At 33.3% G+C, this 21,696-nt stretch overlaps 2 protein-coding genes across 2 annotated transcripts; both read left to right on the top strand.

Moving 5' to 3' along the window:
* Window positions 1-8,603: 8,603 nt before the first annotated feature.
* On the top strand, window positions 8,604-15,307 carry LOC105768448 (aconitate hydratase, cytoplasmic). The gene is made up of 20 exons (XM_012588367.2): window positions 8,604-9,020; window positions 9,281-9,385; window positions 9,555-9,715; window positions 9,812-9,904; window positions 10,011-10,196; window positions 10,377-10,538; window positions 10,779-10,923; window positions 11,028-11,170; window positions 11,258-11,314; window positions 11,394-11,473; window positions 11,555-11,630; window positions 11,924-12,109; window positions 12,493-12,560; window positions 12,692-12,810; window positions 13,221-13,342; window positions 13,750-13,848; window positions 13,935-14,414; window positions 14,497-14,595; window positions 14,686-14,928; window positions 15,016-15,307. The coding sequence occupies exons 1-20, from the start codon at window positions 8,732-8,734 to the stop codon at window positions 15,082-15,084; spliced, it is 2,982 nt and encodes a 993-aa protein (XP_012443821.1). The 5' UTR covers window positions 8,604-8,731; the 3' UTR covers window positions 15,085-15,307.
* A 1,597-nt stretch (window positions 15,308-16,904) lies between these two features.
* LOC128031902 (putative disease resistance RPP13-like protein 1) lies at window positions 16,905-21,607 on the top strand. The gene has a single exon (XM_052630574.1). The coding sequence runs from the start codon at window positions 17,177-17,179 to the stop codon at window positions 21,419-21,421; it is 4,245 nt and encodes a 1,414-aa protein (XP_052486534.1). The 5' UTR covers window positions 16,905-17,176; the 3' UTR covers window positions 21,422-21,607.
* The last annotated feature ends 89 nt before the right edge of the window (window positions 21,608-21,696 follow it).

The raw sequence follows: 21,696 nt of genomic DNA, 5'->3' as shown, positions 1-21,696 counted from the left end.
TATCGTCGAATTTCTTTTACCGGTTCGATATTGAACCCAAGTATCAACTTTGTCCCCTTACATCCACCGAGAACAGGCCCAACTTTGAAGGTTGCTGGAGGTGCGGTTGCCTAAGGCCCAAGACTGAAAGGGGTCTAAAATTTTTTTTTAGCTTTTAAAGGCCAACTTTTAAAAAACCTAAAAACTCATTTTATTGTTTTGTCTAGGGCCCCAAAATGTTAAAAACATGAAAGGGAGTGCCTTCACCCGCTTGATGTAGCTAACATCAAGTGGCACCATCTTCCCAATTTAGCTCTTATATACCATATGACAGGAGTTTAAATCACTCTAAAAGTAACCAGTAAATTTGCATGGTGGGAGAGGTATTCCTTTCTATAAATTTAACGCGACACTTAGTAGAGATAAGAGACAAAGTTCAAGACTAAACTAAGCATATACATCCCCAACCTAAAATCAGATCAGTTGAAGGCTTCATCAACTTTGGACGAATAGTGTTTCAAAAATTTCTATTGAAAAATCTACATTCCCCTGTACAATAAGATATTTTAGTATAAATATATTTTTTTCAATGATGGGGGACAAAGTCTAAGGTTTCTTGTGTGGATTCCATTATCTCAGCTTGAAATATGCTGTTAATAAAACACGAATGAGAATTATTTTGGACAACATGTGCATAGGGAAGTTCAATTTTGCAATTGAATCCTTGATTGTTTTGGCTTTTTGAAATTCAATATAAAATAATGAAACTAAGTGTCATTTCCTCACTTAAAAAATATGAAAGGAGTAGATCTTCTATTGACTTTGGTTGGATTCTAGGTCAAAATTTCCTTTTATCTCTTAATTAAAGTTTGGGTTTTAATTATGGGTAATTATTTGATATATAAGTAGTAGAAAATTTTTATTTTATAAATTGGTTAGAGATTTTGTTATTTAGGTTCCGTTTGTTTTACTAAAAATGATTTTCAAAAAATGTTTTCTGCATTTTTCTGTGTTTGTTTCATGGAAAACAGTTTGATCAACGGAAAATGACTTACATGTCTCTTTTCCTGTAAAATAACTTACCCTTTTGAAAAGAGTAATGCATTCCTTTATGTGTAATTTTATTTTTATATAAAAATTAACTTAAGTCAAGCTTAATAAATTTTATTTTAAAAATATTTAAAATAATAAAATAATAATATAAAATATTATAATTTTCAATATTATTAAACATACATATTTAATTATTTATATCTAATCATATAATAAATTATTTAATATTTTAATTTTATTTTAATAATAAATTTTAAAATAATAATTTTAAATAATATTCTTCATATATTAGTGAAAAATATTCAATACTACTATTTTAATAATAAATATTTATTCAATTATAAATATATTAATAATAAATATTTTATAGTATAAAGGTTAAAATATACCATAAGTCTATGTACTCTTCACAAATTTGAATTTAATCTTTGTACTTTTATTTTAAAAATTTAGTCTCTTTACTTCTCAGATTTGAAAATCAAGTACAATTGTTAACATTGTTAAAATTTTTTGCCAATTTTGTTGATGTCACATTTTAAATAAAAAATACTTGGTATTCATGTAACTAAAAATGATGTTATAATGAACATGAATTTAACAAAATATTTTAATAATGCTAACAGTTGAACCTGATTTTGATATCTAAAATGTAGGACTAATCCAAAATAAAAGTACACGGACTAAAATTCAAATTTACGAAGAGTACAAGGACTTTGACATATTTCAACCTAGTATAAAAATATGAATATTTTAATTATATAAATATGAATATTTGTTTAAATAAGGCTTAGCTTCATTATCCTTACAACTCTAATCTATCAATATATGTAAATTAAATTAAATTTTAATTAAGCATTATTTATTATTAAGTTTATATATGACATTGATTATTACAAAATATTTTCTTATTATAAATAAATTTTGATTGTTAAAAAGAAATTGCACTCTAATATTTTATAACAAATATATTTATGTCATGTTTGTTTTACAAAGAGCAACATAATAAACTCAATTAAACAGTGAAAAGATAAGAAAATATTAAATGTATGTTTATTTCATTGAAAATAACTTTTATTAAATATTTTCTAATATTTTCAGAAATTTGTCAAACAATAGAAAATATTTTACAGATTCATTCAAACACTAGAAAATATTAGTTTTTTCGGAAAAGTAAGTCAATTTTCGTAAATCATTTTCGGAAGTCATTTTCATGAAACAAACGAGTCTTATTTTATTTATTATTTATTTTTCTAAATACAATTTAAGGACATCGGCAAAATTAACCCGCTTGTAAAATTAAAATTTTACATTGCTAATGTACCAAATAGATATCCTTTAATATTGTGAACAATAAATAGAAGAAAGTGTATACAAAATTTCGTGCGAAATCAAATCTAAAAATTAGACCAAATAAAAAAATCATATATGAAATTATGAGTTAAAATATTTGGATAAATCCTTTGATTTCTATCTTCAATAGAGCTTCGATCCTAGGATCATTTAGAATTGATATTGGATGGATGCGAGTTGCTTCAAGAGTTGTTGAGACTTGATCTTAAAACTAGGTTCGAAACTAGGTTCGAAAATATGCTTACTAGAGAATTTAATTTGATTTTATTTGCTTTGATGTCCCATGATTTTGATATAACAACATTTAAAATAAATTTTATATATGATATTTTTTAAGTCATTTATTGAAAATTTCATTAAACATTTTCAAAGCAATTTTAAGGCTTAACAAATAATATTTAAGAAATTTTTAAGTGTTTTTAGGCTAGGTGCTATAACTTGGCCAAAAGGTGCGGTGCCTAAAAGTCAGTGTGTAAATAGGCACTGAGGTACAACACCCTTTCACCCAAGTTCTGCACCCCACTCAAGAGTTCCCACACCCTTTTCCAAGAGATATCACACCCTTCTAGTTGGGGTGCAATACCTGTGGTTCAATGGTCAAATTTTGAAAAAGGTATCGTAGCCCAAAGGCTAGGTACCACACCTTGAAGCTTTGTAAGTGCTTTTAAGCCCAAAATTAATGCTTCCAATTGTTAGAATTCATCCCCAACAACCATAAACTTTCACAAACTCATTCCTTGATATAATACAAGTCAAAAACACATCAAGACATAAAAGACAAATATCCAAGCACAAAAATCAAGAAAAAAGCTTCCAATTCTTTATTTCTTCATTTGTTTTGTACATATCTCTTAGGTGCTTATTGTTAAATCATTTTCTCATTCTCATTTACGTTCTTGAGAAAGCTTAACACTTGTAAACAAACACCTTTGAAAGGTCTTTATTGTTTACATCTTTTCTTCATATTGCAAAAGTTACTTAAGGTTTTTGAGGTATAAAACCTTAAATAATTTGTAAAGGGTTTTAGTTGAGTCTTGTAAAAACTAAAGGGTTCTAGTTAAGCCATAAAAATTAGGGAGAAGTTTCTATCTCAGCCTTGTGAAAAAGATTGGAATTGTAAAGTTTATACCTTTTCCTTGAAAGGTAACAATTCAATTATAATTAATTAGGAAATCTTTGGTTGAGGTATACCAAGGTAGTGAAGGTAGGAAACTGGGGAGGAACCACAATAAATAGAATTTTTCTACCTTTTCTTCTCGTTCCTCATTATTTAGAAAAGTTTGCAAATAATTTTAAAATACCAATTCAACCCCCTCTTGGTATTTTCGGGCCTAATATATTTGATTAAATGGTTTTCAAGACTTGATCTTCAATAAATGAAGTTTGCTTTAAGGGTTGTCGAGATTTAACCTTGACAATGTGTTTGGAGAGAGTTTGGATCTGAGGATCTTCAAAACTTGATCTTAGATGATTGAGTCTACTTTAAGGATTATCAAGACTTCATCTTGAAAAATAATTTCTATCTCATTTATATTGGTGCAACTGGATTATGGGGAGCTTTGATCCAAGGGTCATCTAGACTTTATCTTGAAAGGAAGATTCCGCTACAAGGGAAGTGTTGGATTTGGTGCTCTAAAAGTAGTATATTTGTTTGCATACTTTTTTTTTTCGAACAAATTGGTTTAATAAATTTATCCACAAATTACATAAATATCCTTTTATATATTGTCCTCAATGGTTTTTGCATGCAAAGAAAAATGGAAGCAAATATTGGCTCATTGGTTTTCTAATGTTAACTAATATTAAGCAGTATTACGTGGTTAGATCATAATATGGAAAGACAACTTGTATTAGTAGATGAACCTAAACATGTCTTTAGTTTAATAAAAAATGAGCAAACCGATTGAAAGACTAATATGTCATCTATTAAGCCCAATTGGGGAGATGCTTTATCTTAAGCATTGAAGCGGATGACTTCCAGAAGATAGAGACATAGATGTGATTGATTGGACTGACAAAACATTGGACATGACCCAAGTAGAATAGATCCTGAATCCGCTTATGGATTTATTCAATTGTGATGTTCATAGTGTGACATACACTAATCCTGAGTGGATGATAGACTGTGTATGTGTGACTTGTATACTTTGATGTAACTAAAAGCCTGAGTTCAAATAGATATGGAACCGAAAGCTAGTATGTTGGGTATACGACTTTTACAATATATAGCATCATTCACAAGAGTAGAATTCATAGCCCAAGAAATGGGAAAATCATACTCTCTCATTGATATTACATGATCGATGAAAAGTAAAAACGTGGTCATGGGTCATTGGTCTTTGTGATAAATAACTTAATTACTATTTGATAATAATTGACTTTTCATGAAAGAAGATGTAATGGTTATAATGAGATAAAATATGATCATATTGCGAGAACAAATTTATTCCAAACATATTAATGATATTATATGCCAGTAACACATTTATGACAATGTCATTGGATGAGCACTGATCGAGTAGCTTTCGTAATGATATGTAATTTAGGGAGAGGTCAGTCATGATACTATAATAGAATCACTTCATGACTAAATGAGCTAATAATTAATAAGCGAAAAGTTGGAACTTAATTAAAAATCATTTGAGCTCTAAGTATATATGTTCAATCGGTCCCTTCGCTAGCTCGTTGAAACTAGAAATAAATTGCGTAAAGAATCAAATGAACAAAAATTGATGGAAATGATAAAGCTAGATAAATGGGTCACATTTAAAAATAAATGTATTTTCTCACTAACGATGAAAATGACTTTATTCATTCAAGTCTTTAATATAAAAATTAACTGTATAACTAAACTTTTAAATCTGAGCTAATTTCACTATCTTCTAATACAAGATTACCAAAATCTAAGTATAACATTTTTAAGCTTTAAACCTAACATCTCTTTAATGAAAATTTGGATTTCACTTAATAATTTGAAAATTTAACACATTAGTAGAACATACTAAGTAGAGATAATCATAATTTCACAAAAATCAAATGAAAATTTACATTTTTGCCTTGGAAATTTGGATCGAATTTGGCTATGGAACAAACCCTTTTTCTTTTTCTTTCTTTTCTTCTTAACTTCGACAGCAATGATGGAAATGATGAGAACATCTTTTCTCTCCACTAACTTTATTTATTTATACTTAGATTAAGAAACTAATTAAACTAATGGATGGTGGAAAATGTTCTCATCCACTAACTCATAAAATATTTGTGGTTAATTAAACATCAAGTCCCTTGCTTAATTGCTACTTAGGCCCTCTAGTATTCTATAATTTAGAGCTAAACAATGATTGCACTTTTGCAAATTAGTTTTTGTACTATACTTAATCATTTTCTCAATTCAATTACTCAACCGTCCATTAATATATTTTCCAATTAAGTGTGTAAAATTCTTCTATTTACAATTTCACCAACTCATTTTATGGAATTTGGTTCGGAAACCATATTTTTTGACACTAGCTAAAATTGGGTCGTTCCAGATATGATTACCAAATATATGGAATCTTAGGAAATAAATGCATAATGCCAAATTTAGCCGACATTTACATTTTTTGTTACTTTGGCTCCCTTTTTTAGCTAAAGTTGGCCCTCAACATTTTAAAAAGAGTCAAATTTGACTATCAAAAATTTCAAAAAGAGTCGAATTTTTACTTTTAACTGAAATATTGACTAAAACTTTAACTTTTTAAACATGACAACTCTCTTGGCAGTCCACATATATTTCTTACTTTTTTTTTTGAATTTTTTAGTTTTTAAATATTTTATAAATTATAAATTATAAATTATTTATTGATGTGGCATATAAGACAAAATAGTATAATGTCAACATTAGACTTGTTCAAGGGTTGGGCTACCTGTCAAGTCCCGAAGGCCAGTATGAAATTTGGGAGGGTATGGACAAAAAAATTAGGCCCGAAAAATAGGCTTGGGCAAAAAAATTAGGCTAGTTTAAAATATAGGTCAGGTTTGGGCTTGAACCTTCAAGGCCGATCTTGGCCCGACCCGTTTTTAAGTTTATAATATTTTATATTATGTTATTTACTATTCTAATGTAAACATGAGATATACTAAATATATCTATACTAAATATATAATACTACTTTAATGTAAACATTAAAATAATGTTAAGATGACTATATAAAACTTTCAACAAATAAAATGTATAAAATTATTAAATATAAAATATTAAAATAAAATAAAATAAAATAAATATATTTTAAAAAATAATATGAGCGAGCTAAAATGAGCTTGGGTTAGCTTTTTGCAAATATGAGCGGGTTTGGGCAAAATTTTAAGCCCATATTTCGGGCCAGGTTTGGGCAAGCATAAAATATGTTTATATCATGCTTAGGCTCGGCTCAAACCCAACCCATAAGCACCTCTAATCAACATGAAGTACATGTGGACTACCATATGGGATACCATGCCAATGCCACTGAAAAATTAATATTTTAGTCAGTATTTTTGTTAAAAAAATTATTTGACTCGTTTTGAAATATTAATGACCAAATTTAATTTTAAAAAATTAAATTAATAAAAATATAAACATTAAGTGCTAAATTGAAAGTATGTAAATAAAAAACACTTTCATGAAAGAGCAAAGTTTCCCAATTTATCCAACTTCATCCTTTTATGAGAAGAATAAAGCTCTTTTACTTCTAATGGAGAGGGTGTGTCCTTGAATGTACCAAAGAGATGGCTTCAAACTTCAAAGACGCCACAATGGGACAAATGCCTTCTAGCACTATTGAAAAGCTTTTCCGCCCCTTCCCAACTCTAATTTGGCGACTTTTTCCATTATAAAATTTAGCCCTTTAAGCCTCTAAAGGATCAAAATCTTCACTATAGCCCCTCTCTAACTCGTAAATAAGAGAATAATGTGTTTTAGGGCACTCGAACCTACGTATTCCTACACTGATAATAATACCTATGCCAATCCAACTAAGACTCAATCTAAATTGAGGAGAACTTTAATGGAAGTATTGCATTTATACTTAATATTGGGAAAAAATATATAAAATTCACATTAATATACATAAGTTAAAAATTAATTATGATACATCCGCGGTGTAAGTGAAAAAAAATCACGTAACAAAGTTATAAAAGTTGAAAAAAAACCCAAATGTGATTTTAGTTGAAATGGTAAACTCAGGTTTATGTATAGGAGTCTTGAGTTTAAATCTTATTATGTACATGTATTTTCTATATGAAAAAGGCAATATTGCCCTCAAAGTTATATTTTTTACTTTATAAAAATAAAATATTTTGATAATTTCACAAATGAATTGGGTGACTCCTACTCAACAAAACACTTAAAATATAGATAGATTATTATCTGTATTATTATTTAAGCATTTATTAATTTGTATCATTCTTAATCGGGTCATTGACTCATATATGAAATTACATAAATAATCATTCTTTTAAATTATAATTAATTCTATTACGATGATTAGTCTTTTCATACTTTTATATTATCTTTAAATAAAATAATTAAAAAATAAATCCAAGAATTGAACACAGTAATATTTAAATAGAGGTTCTTATCACTTCTCCTGTATTCATTATTGAAAAATTTTAAAAGAAAAAATATTTTTAACATAAAATATTTTCTTTTACCTATATCTTAGGTGTGACAAAATTTAGTACTAATTTTATTAACATATTAGATTAATTCACTTGATAAACATTGGTGTTTTGAGCATTGCTTTTAGAACAAGTTAGACAGAAAATTAATCGGGATATTTTTTGGAATAAAGAGCTAAATTAATTGATTAGTGATTTGTCGGACCAACTGAATCAATAATTAAATTAATTTTTTATTTTATAAATACATATTTTAAAAATTTTAATTTTATTCAATTCAACCAAATAAATCGAAAATCGATAATTTAATCGATTGCACTACTTGTTTGATTATGAAAATATTGTTTTTGTTGGTAAACGCGTGTCAAACACGCGACAATATTTGTGGTAATCTTACAATCATTCCTATGCTTAACCCTTTTAAGACAAATAAAAAGGAATAAAAATTTGAAAAGCTTAAACAAAGGCAAATTATAGGTCAAAGTCAACCCTCCGACGTAATCTCTACCGTTCATTATCCATCCAACGGTCAAAATAAAACCCCGTAATTTTTTCTCCACGTATATAAACCCCCATTTCTGTATCGCAAATCCTCTCCAAAGCCCAGTGAGAGAATCTGCCACCATTTCTCTTTCTAGCAGCTTCTTCTACAAATAATAATAGAAAATCCAGTTTGAAATTCTCAAAAAATTAGAGAGATTTGAGAGCTTTAACGATGTATTGTAGGGCACGATTCGCCTCGAGGCTAGCTTCGACGACAGCGGCGGCGTCGTTTTCGCCTTCTGCGTGTAGTAGAGTTTCGTCGCCGATTGCTTCTCCGTCTTCTGCTTCTTCTGTTTCGTTCTGGAACCAGAGGTACCGGTCTTTGAGTTTCTCGTATTCGCTCCGGTCGCTGAGGTGCTCGGCGCCGCGGCTCCATTGGAGGTCGCCGGAGAGCCTTCGTGTTCTGGCGAGGACCTCTGTTCCGGTTGTGGAGAGGTTCCACCGGAGGATCGCTACTACTGGTATATATAGAACTCTTCCGGTTTCGGTTGTTTAAATTCGATTGCTTTTTGCGTGTGTTTGGTTGATTAGTTATTTTGAAAATTTATATCATAGTGGGAGGGAAAAAAAACTAATTCGCTATTGATTTTGATAGAGAAGTCATTTAGCTCTTCTGTATTTTTTTAAATGAGTAAGGGATATTGGCGGGAAATAGTCTTGTTTGAGAAAAATATAAGATTAGTGCTTAAAGAGGGTTCTTTTTCTTATGCGTTCTATGCAGCTTCTGAGCATCCTTTCAAGGGAGTGATGACAAGCCTTCCCAAGCCTGGGGGTGGAGAATTCGGAAAATTCTATAGTTTGCCGGCTTTGAATGATCCACGAATTGGTATGTTGCCTCAACTCTTACTTGCAATCTACTTTATCTATATTTGATGTTCGAAGTGGGGTTCTTTTTCTACACTTCACATTAAGTTATAAAGGGTATTCATTTTGACTTCCAATTATGTATCACCGCACAAAATGACTAAAATTGTTCTTTTTTCTTCATATTGTAGACCGTCTTCCATACTCGATAAGGATCCTTTTGGAATCTGCTATCCGTAACTGTGACAACTTTCAAGTCACAAAGGATGATGTTGAGAAGATCATTGATTGGGAGAATACATCACCGAAGCAAGTTGAAATCCCCTTCAAGCCTGCTCGTGTTCTCTTACAGGTTTGTTGCATAATATACATGTGAATGCAAATCATATCTGGAAATTAGGATGTGTGTTTCAAATTGTAAGTGTTTCTATTCACTATTCTGTACCAGGATTTTACTGGAGTGCCAGCTGTAGTTGACCTTGCAAGCATGCGGGATGCTATGAAGAATCTTGGCAATGACCCAAAGAAGATTAATCCATTGGTTTGTGATTGACCCTTATGAGCACCTGTTTTGCTATACCTTGCGGCTTTGGTTTCTTAATCAACAGGCGTCGCTGTGTAATTAAGAAGATTAAATTTGCTTTCAGGTTCCAGTAGACCTTGTCATTGATCATTCGGTTCAAGTTGATGTTGCAAGATCTGAAAATGCAGTACAAGAAAACATGGAACTTGAATTTAAGAGGAATAAAGAGAGATTTGCTTTCCTTAAATGGGGCTCATCTGCTTTTCATAATATGCTTGTTGTTCCTCCAGGTTCTGGAATTGTTCACCAGGTAAAGACATTTTTGGGTCTTACAGTTATACTAGGATTCTTCCTCTATCAGATTTTTTTTATGCCCTTTAAAGTGTCATACTTAGGAACATATAGTAAATTATATGCTGGTTCAATGCCTATCTTTATTTTGTTTATGTTTTACTGCTTTGGAGTTGAATGTCTCTTGATGAATTTGCAGGTGAACCTGGAATACCTAGGACGTGTTGTTTTTAACTCTGATGGAATGCTCTACCCTGATAGCGTTGTTGGTACTGATTCACATACAACTATGATAGATGGGTTAGGAGTTGCAGGTTGGGGAGTTGGAGGAATTGAAGCAGAGGCAGCAATGCTTGGCCAGGTAATCTTTGCTTCCTTTTTCTCATATATTCATGCTTTGTAGATTTTTTTTCTTGTAGCAGTAGACATATTTACTTTTCTGGTACTATTAGTTATTTGGTTCCTGAAACTGGATGACTCATTTTCTTTTGTAGCTGCTCCTATGTTGATTTGAGTTGAAGTGCTTGCACTAAGCATAGTTATCTAGCTGAAAGTTTGGTTTTGCTATTTTTTCTAATGCTCTACTTTGCAAAGTTGACAGCCAATGAGCATGGTGTTACCTGGTGTCGTTGGATTCAAGCTAGCTGGCAAATTGCGTGATGGTGTCACGGCCACCGACTTGGTTTTGACTGTGACACAGATGTTGAGGAAGCATGGTGTTGTTGGCAAATTTGTTGAGTTTTACGGTTTGTTCTATGATCACAAGTCTATCAACAGAGATATTTTTTTTACCATTATTGTCCAATGTACATGCCTTCATCATCATTTATTATTTTTAATTTGCATGTAGGTGAGGGAATGGGTGAATTATCATTGGCTGATCGAGCCACAATAGCAAATATGTCGCCTGAATATGGAGCAACCATGGGCTTTTTCCCTGTAGATCATGTAACACTGCAGTATCTTAAGCTAACTGGTAGAAGTGATGAGACAGTGAGTTCAATTTTCCATGGGTTTCTATATTGTGCTACCTTGCCCAATAACGACTGGGTGGTTTGACATATGCTTTTTATATATCAGGTATCAATGATAGAAGCTTATTTGCGTGCAAACAAGATGTTTGTTGACTATGATGAGGTAAATTTTCCTCAACTCTTGTTGGTAGAAATACATTTTCAGATGGTATCATCATTCTTGACTCTATTTCCATGAGCAGCCTCAACAAGAAAGAGCATACAGTTCTTATTTACAGTTGGACCTGGCCGAAGTTGAACCCTGTATCTCAGGGCCGAAGCGGTATGCACATTACCTCTTTTCTTTTAATGCCTCTTTATTATATTTTACTTATTGACAGTTTTCTTTGATGCTTTCTACTAGGCCTCATGACCGAGTTCCTTTGAAAGAAATGAAGGCTGATTGGCATGCATGTCTTGATAACAATGTTGGATTCAAGGTTAGACACAGACAGCTTTACTGCAGTTGGTTCATCAAAAAACTCTTGTTTGATGTCATTCCATGGCGTGTGTTCATTAGAAACAAGTTCAAACTCTGGTAATAGTGTTGGCTTTAAGGTTTGAATTGCTAGGTCCCTTTGTGTAGCCTCAGGTCTAGTAAGCGCTTTTATCTACCTTTACAAAACTTATCATTTTCCATCTTTCATCAGTCTACAAAACTAAAATTTTGAGCACATTTTTATCCAATTACTTATTTGTACATCATGCCTTAATTGTGTAATCCTTGTTGCAGGGTTTTGCTGTGCCAAAGGAAGAGCAGAATAAAGTTGCTAAGTTCACATTCCATGGCCTGCCTGCCGAACTTAGACATGGAAGTGTTGTAATTGCGGCTATCACCAGCTGTACAAACACATCAAATCCTAGTGTCATGCTCGGGGCTGGGCTTGTTGCTAAGAAGGCTTACGAACTAGGTTTGGAGGTTAGTCTTAGCTTCTTGTATGTGTCCTCTGTTTTTAACCATTTAAGGTAACAATGTTTTCTGGGCTTGGAAATTAATGTGTAGGAAGCGAGTTAATTTGGAGCGGTATCTTGTGTTTCATAACTCTTGTGAAAATTTTGGGAGTAGTTTTGTATTATAGTTGATTACCATTCTCTCATATCAGCATTGGAACTGTAAACTTGTGGAACTTGAGTGTGTTTTTTTTTCTCTCTTTATCTCCCCCTTTTTTTGTTTGTGCGTGTGTGTTTCAGTTTTCTTCTCTTTCTTTAAGGAAAAAAAAATGGTGAACTTCAACTCTACTGTAGCTGGAAGACAAGCCTTGCCTGATATCTTAAAATGTACTTTCCATTATTATGCCCCAGGTCAAGCCATGGATTAAAACAAGTCTTGCTCCTGGATCTGGAGTTGTTACAAAGTATTTGCTTCAGAGGTATGTTGATTTCATACGATATTTCCTTTAAGAATTTTAGTTATCCCTATTGTCTCTATCTTATCCCTTTTAAGAAAAAGAAAATGTCTCTGAAAACAGTAATTTCTTGCTTTTGATTTGGTGTTCTATAGTGGGCTGCAAAAATACTTGAATCAACAAGGTTTTAACATTGTTGGTTATGGCTGCACAACTTGTATCGGAAATTCTGGAGAACTTGATGAATCAGTTGCTTCAGCAATTTCGGAAAATGGTAAATTTTATTTCTTGAATGCAAAATCTGCTTCTTCATTTTCTTTTGAAAATTGCCAGCAGTTCTCTTGGTAGTGTAAGGGGGCTTTTTCCAGAAGTGTGAGGATTAATGGATAATCTCCGGTGATATACTTAAAAAGTCTATCCAATTTTCTTACTAGTTAAATTTTCATCAACTTGCTAAAATGTGCTAATATTTTCAGTTCTAAGTTCACATCCTGATTTATTTATTCCGCATGTTTCTTCAAAAATTGAACTTTTACTCTCATTCGTTCCTTTTGATTTTCTCTAATAATTCACCTTCACTAATTTTCAGCACCTGCTTTTTACTTGTTTCTAGTTTCCCTCTGTCTTTGTTCCTTGCCCAATGTAATTTATCTGCACTAACAAATACCTCGGTCACTATTTCAGATATCATCGCTGCAGCTGTTCTTTCCGGGAATAGAAACTTTGAAGGTCGTGTTCATCCCCTAACCAGAGCTAACTATCTTGCTTCACCTCCATTAGTAGTTGCCTATGCCCTTGCTGGCACGGTAATGTATACTTTGCATTCTTATTGGTATTAACGAAAATGAAGCGTCTAATACATTTTCTTACTTTTGGATTAGTCATGCCACAATATTTTAGACAATTTAGTTTGATACTATTCATGCAATGGTGTTCCAAAAAAATTGGGCACACTGCAGATTTTCTTTTTTGTTACTTGGCCTTTCAATATTTTTCCAACCCTATTCAATGTGAAAAGTTCTATTTATCAAACTTGATTTCAAGTCGGTGATGCATCATGGATCCAAGATCACAAATTTAAATTTGGAAGTTGATATAATAATATGATAATAATAGTGGTTTACGAGGATGCTCATTTTTTCTCTTGTGAATAGCTAGTCCAGGTTGATATTGTGTTAGCAGCATCTTTAGGTCCTTATTTCTGTATTTTCAGGTTGATATTGATTTCGAGAAAGAGCCTATAGGGACAGGAAAATCGGGGAAAAGTATATATTTCAAGGATATATGGCCTAGTAATGATGAGATCGCACAGGTAAATAATCTGTGAAGTCACTTGAAAGTTGACAGTGTTGCATACTATTTTGAGCCCAAATGACGTGGAATTTTGTAACGTGACAGGTTGTTCAATCTAGTGTGTTGCCTGATATGTTCAAGAGCACCTATGAAGCCATCACAAAGGGCAACCTGATGTGGAATCAACTTTCCGTCCCTGCTTCCACGCTTTATTCTTGGGATCCAAACTCAACATACATTCACGAGCCTCCATATTTCAAAAACATGACCGTAGAACCACCAGGCCCGCATGGAGTGAAAGATGCCTATTGCTTGCTCAATTTTGGTGACAGTATTACCACCGATCACATCTCTCCTGCAGGTAGCATCCAAAAGGATAGCCCTGCTGCTAAGTTTCTTCTTGAGCGTGGGGTGGACAAAAAGGACTTCAATTCCTATGGTAGTCGTCGAGGCAATGATGAAGTGATGGCAAGGGGCACCTTTGCCAATATCCGCATTGTCAACAAGCTACTGAAGGGAGAAGTTGGTCCGAAGACTATTCATGTTCCGACAGGAGAAAAGCTTTATGTGTATGATGCAGCAATGGTGAGTTTTAACTTTGCTATTTAAAAATCCGTTGCTTCCACTTAGACTGCCATTACTAATGGAATATATTATCAACTTGCAGAGGTACAAGGCTGCTGGGCAAGACACGATAGTCTTAGCTGGAGCAGAGTATGGAAGTGGCAGCTCAAGAGATTGGGCTGCCAAGGGCCCAATGTTAGTGGTACGGGCATTGGCTCACTAATTCTTGATATTGGAATATCAATTCTCTCTTTAACTCTTACATCCCAAACGGTTTTTCTGCTTTGTTCAGGGTGTGAAAGCAGTTATCGCAAAGAGCTTTGAGAGAATCCATCGAAGTAATCTGGTTGGTATGGGAATCATTCCTCTTTGTTTCAAGCCTGGTGAGGATGCTGATTCTCTAGGATTAACTGGCCATGAACGTTATTCAATTGACCTTCCAAATAAAATCAGTGAGATAAGGCCCGGCCAAGATGTTACAGTCACAACTGACACTGGCAAATCGTTCACGTGTACTGTCCGCTTTGATACTGAGGTATGCCGATATTGTTGGAAAGAGAAAAGAGTTTGGGTCAACCCCTTTTTATACATAATTTTTAATATTCCTGAAAATTGTCTGCAGGTGGAATTGGCATACTTTGATCATGGTGGCATTCTTCCATTTGTTATCCGTAACCTAAACAAAGAGTAGACAATTTGGCTTCAAGTAAGTAGTCTCTTCACTTTGCTATCTGCTTTGATTGGTTTTGACAGTGGTATCGATTCGATCGACAGTCAATAACTAGTACTGGTATCTCAATGTTCTCTATACGACCTTTTTTCGTAATATTTCATTTGTAATATCTGGCGTGATTCATTTTGAAACCGAACCAATTTGAAGAGTTAGAAATGAAATCTAGTCTGTTTCCGGGTCCTCCTTCAGAATCTTTTTGTTTTTATACCAGTTACTAGGGTTCTTCAAGTCTGTTTGTGGTATCCATAACCAGCATTATTTAAAATTTGATTTTCATTTATGACATTAGGATCCTCAAAATTTTAACGTTGGATGGATGCGTTCTCATGTTGGTTGGTTTTTAAATTTGTTCGTTCTTATTCGTTTATTTAAAATTATGTAGGCTTATATTTGTTTGTTTAAGTTAAACAACATGTTCGCAATTAATATTCATGAATAATTAATAAACAAATAATTATATTATAAATAAAAATAAGCACCAAAATCATAATAATTTTATTAATATATAATAATGAAACAATAAACAAGTTTGGAATGATTTATTAAATGAATTTTTAATGAATGATAAATAAGTTTGTTCATAAACATAAATGAACTGAGCAAGTTTTGTTTGTGTTCAATATATTTAATGAACTAGTCTCAAAATCTTGATCATGTTCATTTATTTAGCTTAACAACTGAATATAAATGAAGAAAAATTAAATTGTTTTGTATGTTCATTTATAGCCCTATGCAATGGTAAAAGATATATTGTGCTTTCAATGGGAGACACAAGATTAAACTTTGAAAATAATATTATTGGGAGGGATAGTCACTTATCTCAAATATGGACTGTAAAACGAGCATGAAGAATAACAAAAAAATAAAGCGTAGTTTGTAACATTCTTTTTGTAACGGAAAATGGTTAGTGGTACTATTTTGTTATTTTTCGAAAGTGGAATGATTGAATTGAAACTTAAGTGATTGTTTTGTCAGCTATATTAAAGTTGAGTTATTGTTGGTGTAATTTACTCTTTAAAAATTATAAAATTTTTAAGAAAATTTAAAAAAATATATAAAGAAAGTTTAAAGAGTAAAAATTTTCTAAAATAATAAATTTGAGGACTTAAATAGTTAATTTATGATTCAAGTTTATCGTAATAAAGTATTTATTATTATTATTATTATTATTATTATTATTATTTTACTTTGATTTTTTTAAATTTATGTGCTATAACATTTGATTAATTATATTATAACAAGATTTTAATGTAACATGTTTAATTTTTAATTTAACTTAAACAATTTCACTCGATTTGGCTCGACTTGAATTTTACTTCACTTGACTCGATTAGGATGATAAAATAGGATTCACAAATTGATTAATATGAAAATTTTTTACTCAATTCAATCGATCGCTCACTCCTATCCATAGATGTCAAAGTACTATAATCATGACTAATAATTACTTTGATTTCAATAGGCATGAAAAACTCGTTGATATTAACAATTATATTGAACTTGACTTTTATGAATGTTAAAATATTCCTAAAAACGTATTTCAAAAATAATTTTGAAGATACATATTTTAATAAATAATCAATACATTTATAATATCAAATAAAAAATAAAAAATAAATATAAATTTAAACTTAAACTTAAAAATATTAATAAATAAGTAATAAATTCTGGTCTTGAACTAAAAATAATGTAATAACTCAAATCCATTGAATAAAATTAATTTATTGGCATTAAAACACAAATACACAAATAAGTAATGATTACTGAATTAATTTACAAAATATAGTGTATTTCTTTTCAATGAGATCTTTTGATTAAAATAAAGAAAGATTGGTATGCAATAAAATAAAGAAATTGGAGGTTCCAATCATTCCAAAAACTGTGACCTGTTTTCCACTTTCTTGTGTTTTCCATCTCATTTGTCTCTATTCGTTGCCTTCAGTTCCATTCCCTGTTAACCCCAATTATACACAATCCATCTCCATTCCTTTCCCTCAATCTCCCCTTCCTTCTTCATCTCTCTCTTTGATTTCTTTGTCCCAATTCCACCATGTCTGTCTTTGGAGAGGCTGCTCTTTCTGCCTTTTTGGAGCTGTTGTCTGCCAAGTTGTTTGACTCTGTACTCAACTTTGTGGCCGACCACCGGCAAGTCCACCAGCAACTCAAGCTGTGGCAATCCATATTACCCGAGATCAAAGCAGTGTTGAACCATGCAGAGGAGAAGCAGATCAAGGACGATGGTGTCAAGAATTGGTTGGGCGATCTTCAAGACTTAGCTTACGATGTGGATGACATCTTGGACGAGTTCGCTTACCAAGAGTTACGTCTCAAGCTCCAAAATACTCAAGCACAAGCCACCTCTAGTCAGGTACGGAAACTCATTCCAACCTGCTGTACTGGTGGTCATTTCTCTCCAATCGCTTTTATGTTCAATGCTAAGATGATTTCAAAGATAAAAGCAATCACCGATAGACTGAATAGTTTGAACACTCGAAGAAGTAATTTGGGGTTGAGTGAGATCATGTCTCAAGGCGCAACTTCCAAGGGAAAGAAACCCAGGCTGCAACCGACTTCCTTGATGGATGGAGCTGTGGAGTATGTTGGTAGAGCCAATGAGAAGCAAGAAATGCTTGAGTTGCTCAAAAGTAACAATTCCGATGGAGTTTGTGTCCTTTCCATCGTTGGCATGGGAGGGATGGGGAAAACAACTCTTGCTCAGCTTGTTTACAATGATCCCAGCATTAAGGAGTCTTTCGATCACAAGTCCTGGGTATGCGTTTCTGATGACTTCGATGCTGTTAACATAACAAAGACGATTTTAAGATCCCTCGATGCTGACTCACGTGATGAGAATGACTTGAACTTGCTTCAAGTCAAGTTGAAGGAGAAGTTATCCGGAAAAAGGTTCTTACTTGTTTTAGATGACATTTGGAACGAGAGTTACAGTGATTGGACCATCTTACGGACTCCATTTGGAGCAGGAACCAAGATTATTGTAACAACTCGACTCCAAAAGGTTTCGTCTAATGTGGATTCGGTGAAAGCGTTTTACTTGGATAAACTCTCGCATCATGATTGTTTATCCATATTTGCTCAGCATGCATTGAAAGGAATAAACTTTGATGGGCATCTCCAATTTAAAGAAATTGGAGAGAACATAGTGAGAAGGTGCAACGGCTTACCTTTGGCAGCAAAAGCCATTGGAAGCTTATTACGCACAGTTACGGATCATAGTGAATGGGAAAAAGTATATGAGAGCGAGATATGGGACCTACCACAAGATCCATGTGGCTTAGTTCCAGCTTTGCGATTAAGCTACCATTATCTTCCTCCTCATTTGAAACGATGCTTTGCGTACTGCTCCATATTTCCTAAAGATTATGAATTTGAAGAAGAAGAGATAATCTTGTTATGGAGAGCAGAAGGTTTCTTGCAATCAAAAGCTAAAATTCAAGGCAAAGGTTTTGGAAACCAATATTTTCAAGATCTAGTGTCAAGGTCATTTTTTCAAAGATCTAGTGAAGACAAATCCCGTTTCGTGATGCATGATCTTATGAATGATTTAGCTCAATCAGTTTCAGGAGAAATATGTTGCAGAGTGGAGGGTGAAAAGCAACAAAAGTTTTCGCATCGTTCTCGCCACTCAGCTTATGTTATCGATGATCGGTATCAGAGTGTAAAGATGTTTGAGGCATTTTATCAAATGACTTCTTTACGTACTTTCTTACGCTTAATGGCTCCAAGATATGAGGAATTCTATTTATCTAACGTTGTCTTGGATGATTTATTGCCAAGACTTAGCTACTTAAGGGTTCTTTCTTTGTGTGGGTATGAGATCTATGATTTGCCCGACTTTTTTGAAAATTTAAAACACCTACGCTACTTAAATTTTTCTAGAACCCGAATCAATCGTTTACCTGATTCTTTGTGTACTCTTTATCATTTGGAGACTTTAATATTAAGAGATTGTTTAGAGCTCAAAAATTTACCCTCGAAGATCGGAAACCTTGTCAACTTGCATTTTCTTGATATTAGAGGTGCGGATTCAATAGAAAGGATGCCCTCCGGATTTGATCAGCTAACTCAGCTTCAAACGTTATCTAATTTTGTTATAGGGGAAGGTGATGGACGTCTTATTAGAGAATTGAAAAATTTGTCAAACCTTAGAGGTAATTTTTGTCTTTCTGGATTGGAGAATGTTAATGGTCAAGATGCGAGGGAAGCTAAGTTAAATGAGAAGCTAGGGATTGATGGGTTAGAACTACAATGGGGTACAGACTTGGAGAAGAATACCAGGAAAACAGAAGTTGAAGAGCGGGTGTTGGACTTTCTTCATCCTCCGAAGAAGCTTGAGCAACTCATCATTGAGAATTACGGGGGTGTAAAATTCTCATCTTGGATAGCAGATTCTTCCCTCAAGAATTTGTCATCTTTGAAGCTTCGCAATTGTAAAAACTGCAAGTCACTACCATCAGTTGGAAGGTTGCCATTGTTAAAAGATCTTTCAATTATTGGTTTCGATCAAGTACAGAAGATTGGTGTTGAGCTCTTCGGAGAAAATCAATTGAATCCATTTGTATCATTAGAGATTCTGTCTTTTGAGAGTCTTCCAAACTGGAAGGAGTGGGACACTTGTGAAGGAGACGAGAAGGTTTTGAATCTACCCAGCCTTCATGAGCTTTCAATCAAAACCTGTCCTCAATTGTTGGGAAGGTTGCCTACCCATCTTCCTTCCTTGCAAAAACTTGAAATTCATAGGTGTATGAGTTTGGTAGTACCCATATCAAGTTTCCCGTCACTGTGTAAAGTCAGTATACAAGGGTGTGCAGAACTGGTGGATGATTGCTCTTCTCCTGCAAAGGAGGTTTCCTCTTTGCAAACTTTGTCTCTTTCTAACATTTCAAAGTTTAATATTCCAGCAGATAGGACAATGTTGAGGTTTGGAAACTCAGAACATTTTGATATTGATGGTTGGGAGGAGTTGGCATCTCTATCACGGTATGGGTTTAGTTTAGTTGGACATCGTTTCATTACCGTTCGGGGTTGTCCTCAACTGCAGTCTTTGGAAGCCGAGGAAGCCGAATTGCAACCTGACAAGATTTCACGTGTTGAATCTCTGCAGATATATGACTGTGAAAGGCTCAATAGACTGCCACAAGTCTTACATGAGCTCATATTTCTTACAGTGATGAAAATTGATAATTGTCGAAGCTTGGTTTCTTTTGCAGAGAATAACTTACCTCCTAATTTAAAAAAGCTGAGAATTAGAAACTGTGAGAATTTGGAGTATTTGGTTGATGAAAAAGAAGATAATAAGAGTATGAGTAGTACCCTCTGTCTTCTTGAGGACTTGATAATCTATAACTGTCCATCTCTAATGTCTTTGTCATCGAAGGGGCACAAAAATATTTGCAATCAGCTTCAACTTCTCGAAATTGACCAGTGCTCAAAGCTTAGTTGCCTATTTTCAAACACCAAGTTTCCCATAACGCTTAAACATTTGGGAATTTGGGGATGTCCAATGTTGGAATACATAGCCGAGGAGTTTGAGGAAACCGCTTGTCTTGAATCTATTAAAATTATAGGTTCTGGAATTAAATCTCTACCACGAGGTCTAGACAAGCTCATCCATCTGCAGAATATTTGGTTGTATTCGTGTTCAAATTTGGTTTCTTTTGAAAAAAGTGGGTTGCCCAGCACCAGCTTCAGAGCTTTTATAGTTGATGGTTGCGGAAATTTTGGAGCCCTTCCTAAGTGCATGGCCAGCATCACCTCCCTTCGAGAATTAAGTGTGGACAACTGTTCGGCTGACATATCATTTCCATCGGAGGGATTCCCTGCCAATCTCACATCACTTGCAATCTCAAACGCACCCAAGATTTATAGGTCACTTGTGGAATGGGGATTAAATAGACTCACCTCTCTTCAAGAATTGACCATCGGAGGTGTAGGGTGCTCAAACGTGGTGTCGTTCCCAGAAGAAGGGACTGGAATGATGCTGCCTCCTTCTCTCTCCCATATCTTCCTTTTAGAATTTGAGAACCTGGAATACATGTCATCCAAGGGCTTTCAAGACCTCGCCTCTCTTAAAGAATTGGAGATCTATAAGTGTCCCAAGCTAACATCTCTTCCGGAAAAAGACATGCTTCGTTCGCTTGGATATTTATGTATTTCCAGTTGTCCGTTGCTGCAAGAAGAGTGCTCAAGCGATAAAGGACGAGAGTGGTCTAAGATTTCCCAAATACCTCTTGTTCTAATTGATTTTAAAGCAGTCATCCCGAGGGAATCAGATTGAAAGATGAGCCGCACTGCAAACATATTTCTTTTTTTCCTTTCCTAATTGAAAGATTGAAAGTGGTCACATCCACTTGTAGAATGTGAGCTTTGTCTATTGTTTATTTTATACTATATAATAGGGAAGAATAAGATGAACAATTTCATATTAAACTTCAATCTTATAACATTCTCCTTATTTTCAATATATCTTTACTTATCTTCTATTTTGGGAAATTTAGGCAAAAATGTTAGAAAGAAATTGAACATTTGACCATTTGACTAAAAAAACTAATA

This window comes from Gossypium raimondii, chromosome 5 (genome assembly GCF_025698545.1).
Source record: "Gossypium raimondii isolate GPD5lz chromosome 5, ASM2569854v1, whole genome shotgun sequence".
Lineage (NCBI taxonomy): Eukaryota > Viridiplantae > Streptophyta > Magnoliopsida > Malvales > Malvaceae > Gossypium > Gossypium raimondii.
Note: the sequence above shows the minus strand (reverse complement) of the source record. Positions and strands in the feature narration are given on the sequence as shown.